This window comes from Loa loa (assembly GCF_000183805.2).
Source record: "Loa loa unplaced genomic scaffold supercont3.1182, whole genome shotgun sequence".
Classification (NCBI taxonomy): Eukaryota; Metazoa; Nematoda; class Chromadorea; order Rhabditida; family Onchocercidae; genus Loa; species Loa loa.
The window spans coordinates 1-2,608 of record NW_018109362.1 but is presented as its reverse complement, the minus strand read 5'-3'; the positions used below and the strand labels follow the sequence as shown (position 1 = coordinate 2,608).

The following is a 2,608-nucleotide window of genomic DNA, read 5'->3' as shown; positions in this document are numbered from 1 at the left end:
TGTGAGTTGAATATAACATGATGTGAAGAATGGAATAACTGTTGAACACAGAAACCTTCATAAGTGATGGGAAAAAGATAAAATTAACATGAATGGAATGCGAATCTTTATGGAGTAATACTGAAGACAAGAAAGTATGAACTGATTAGACGAGTTGTGATTGCTTAGTTGTTCCGAATATCATTACTCAAAGTAATGTCATCAATGGATATTGCAAAGGTATTAACTGGTACCATTGCTAGTGCTACTCCACTGTAACTCCTACAGAAAACCCATGGTTTGGGATGGCCTTATGGCCAAGTACTAAAACACAGAATGATCTGATTAACATGTCTTTTCAAGACTTTCCTCCTATCGTAAACCAAATACAGATATTTCGAAGGATTTAATTTGATAGCTAGAATATCTTGAAATCAACACAAAACTCCCTGATATAAATGAGTAAACACCTGGAATAGCTTATAATGCTTATCGAATTGTTATGGCAGATTCCACCATGGTAATCTGACACATGAAACAGGCTACGACGGGCGAAAAGTGATCGACAAAGGGTTTCCAAATTGGAATACGATCACTGATCGCTACATGCCCAACAGAAAGAGTTGAGAGCTTTTAGTTATTACCCTCTTGGATAACGCGCTTGATAATGTGCACAAAGCATTCCAATTGACCAGTGAATTTTGGATGTAAAGACTGTAATCAGATGTGCTCCATACGGAAATGAGCAGAATAAAAGTTCTGAAATTTCACTGGAAATGAAATGGATCAGAAACGAGAATTCCAGCATTCCGAATGGAGCGAATATTTCTGTGAGGAAATGGATGGTTGTTGGTGCAGTCCTTCCGTCGCTTAAAGACTTGGCCATTTAGAAAAGAGACCGAGAACGAAGAGATGTAAGGGCCAGCGAAAGATACAACGTAATCAATGAATATGATCGCATTACTCGGAACGGGATTTGGAATCAAGCTATCGGTTGCTATCTAATTTTCACTGATGACAGCCCGAATAGGATTCTCGATATTGGCATCAACTCTTCCAACTAACACCCGAGTGAACATGAAGGAGATGCTGAAGATAGGAGTCTGAAAAGATGCACGTTAGTTTTTCTTAGATCAAAGAGCCATGAAGAGATTGCGATTTAACTGCCTAAGACTGGGAACGATAACGGTCTTTTGCTACTTTGAGAGGAACGACTTAACAAGCCTATCATAAGCCATAAGGTCTGAAAGAATCTGTTGGACATTAGTTCCAGTCTTTTTTTCTTTTTCCCAATTCATTCTGCGCCAAGAAGACTTTCGCGACTGGAACTGTATACATAAGGCAAGCCAAGTGGTGACATTGAATTAAACTAGTAAATGCATTTCAATTTATCTTTTAAGGTCAAGGTCAAAGGTAATATCGCCGAAAAAGCTGTTGTTTTGGAAATTTTTGAAGAACTGATTTGTTTCCAAGTTCACGACGGTGTGATTGTAATAGTATTTATTGCCAGTTTGAAGTTTAACTTGCTTGTCAGCGAAATCTTCCAAGGCTGTGGCAGTAAGGTCACGGATCCATAAAGATGGGCACTGATTTTCTCTGCTGTTACGCAAACTTCTGAGATGCTTGTGCGTAAGAACGTAGGTCAGAACAAAATTTCCCCTTGCGCTACGCTTCCTCACACCTGGAACAATCAGATACGTGTAATGTTGTGTAGTTCCACAAAATCAACAAGCAGTTTTGATTATTCTAATTTAGGTTTAAACTTGAAGATAACGTCAAGATAGGCGGTGGAACATTAAACCATTTGTATCATGTTTTACACTGAGGAAACTGTTACATTCAGAAACCAGTTTGGGAATCATAACATCGTTTCCCCTTGACTTCGAGAAGTTATGGACAAAACCGGAATCTTTCGAGGACTGAATGACCCTCTTTCACTACGGGCCAATTCTAGCAAAGTTGAAGAGTAAAGTTCGAAAATCAAAGATTCTAAAATGACGATTTGATTGTTGAGTGCCATGAGGACTTCTTTCGATAATGAGGTTCAACTAATCAGTGCTATGCCGTGGATGACCTGGATTTATTCTTTTGAAACGGACAATGTGAGGTGGTACCCGATATATGTTGCGACGATGTTCCCAACTGCTAATGTTTGGAACTGAACGAAGAAACCGAGGATACACGATGTGTGGTGTACGTATGTATGTATATATGCCGAAAAACTAGGGCTAAGTGCCACCGTTCATGAGGGGACACATTGGACTGCGGGTTATGGGCATTGAACAGTTCAACTCTAAGCCATGAGCTCTTTCTAAATCGTTAACTGATGATAATATAGTAAGCAGATCAGTGTAGATGTACATTAATCAAAGTACAGCGGAGTTATATTTCACTTTCAGCCATGCCAAAGGGAATGGATTATCCGCATTCCGGATCGTTATGTATCAAACGGAGCAGTAGCTCGGAAGACAATGGAACTCGGAGAAATGAATCTTGAAGTGGAGCTGGAAGATGAAGACCAGGAATGTATACATCACTAATGTCAATGTGTTTCTTGAAATTCATTCATTATCAAAAGGGAACTGATAAGCAGTATACACAAACGATGACTAATGAGAGCAGCAAGTAT

At 39.3% G+C, this 2,608-nt stretch overlaps 1 protein-coding gene across 1 annotated transcript; it reads left to right on the top strand.

The window, feature by feature from the left end:
• Positions 1 to 1,997: 1,997 nt before the first annotated feature.
• On the top strand, positions 1,998 to 2,519 carry LOAG_14463 (hypothetical protein; the record flags this gene model as incomplete). Its single annotated transcript, XM_003149960.1, has 2 exons — positions 1,998 to 2,129; positions 2,379 to 2,519. The coding sequence occupies 2 exons, from the start codon at positions 1,998 to 2,000 to the stop codon at positions 2,517 to 2,519; spliced, it is 273 nt and encodes a 90-aa protein (XP_003150008.1).
• Positions 2,520 to 2,608: the final 89 nt, after the last annotated feature.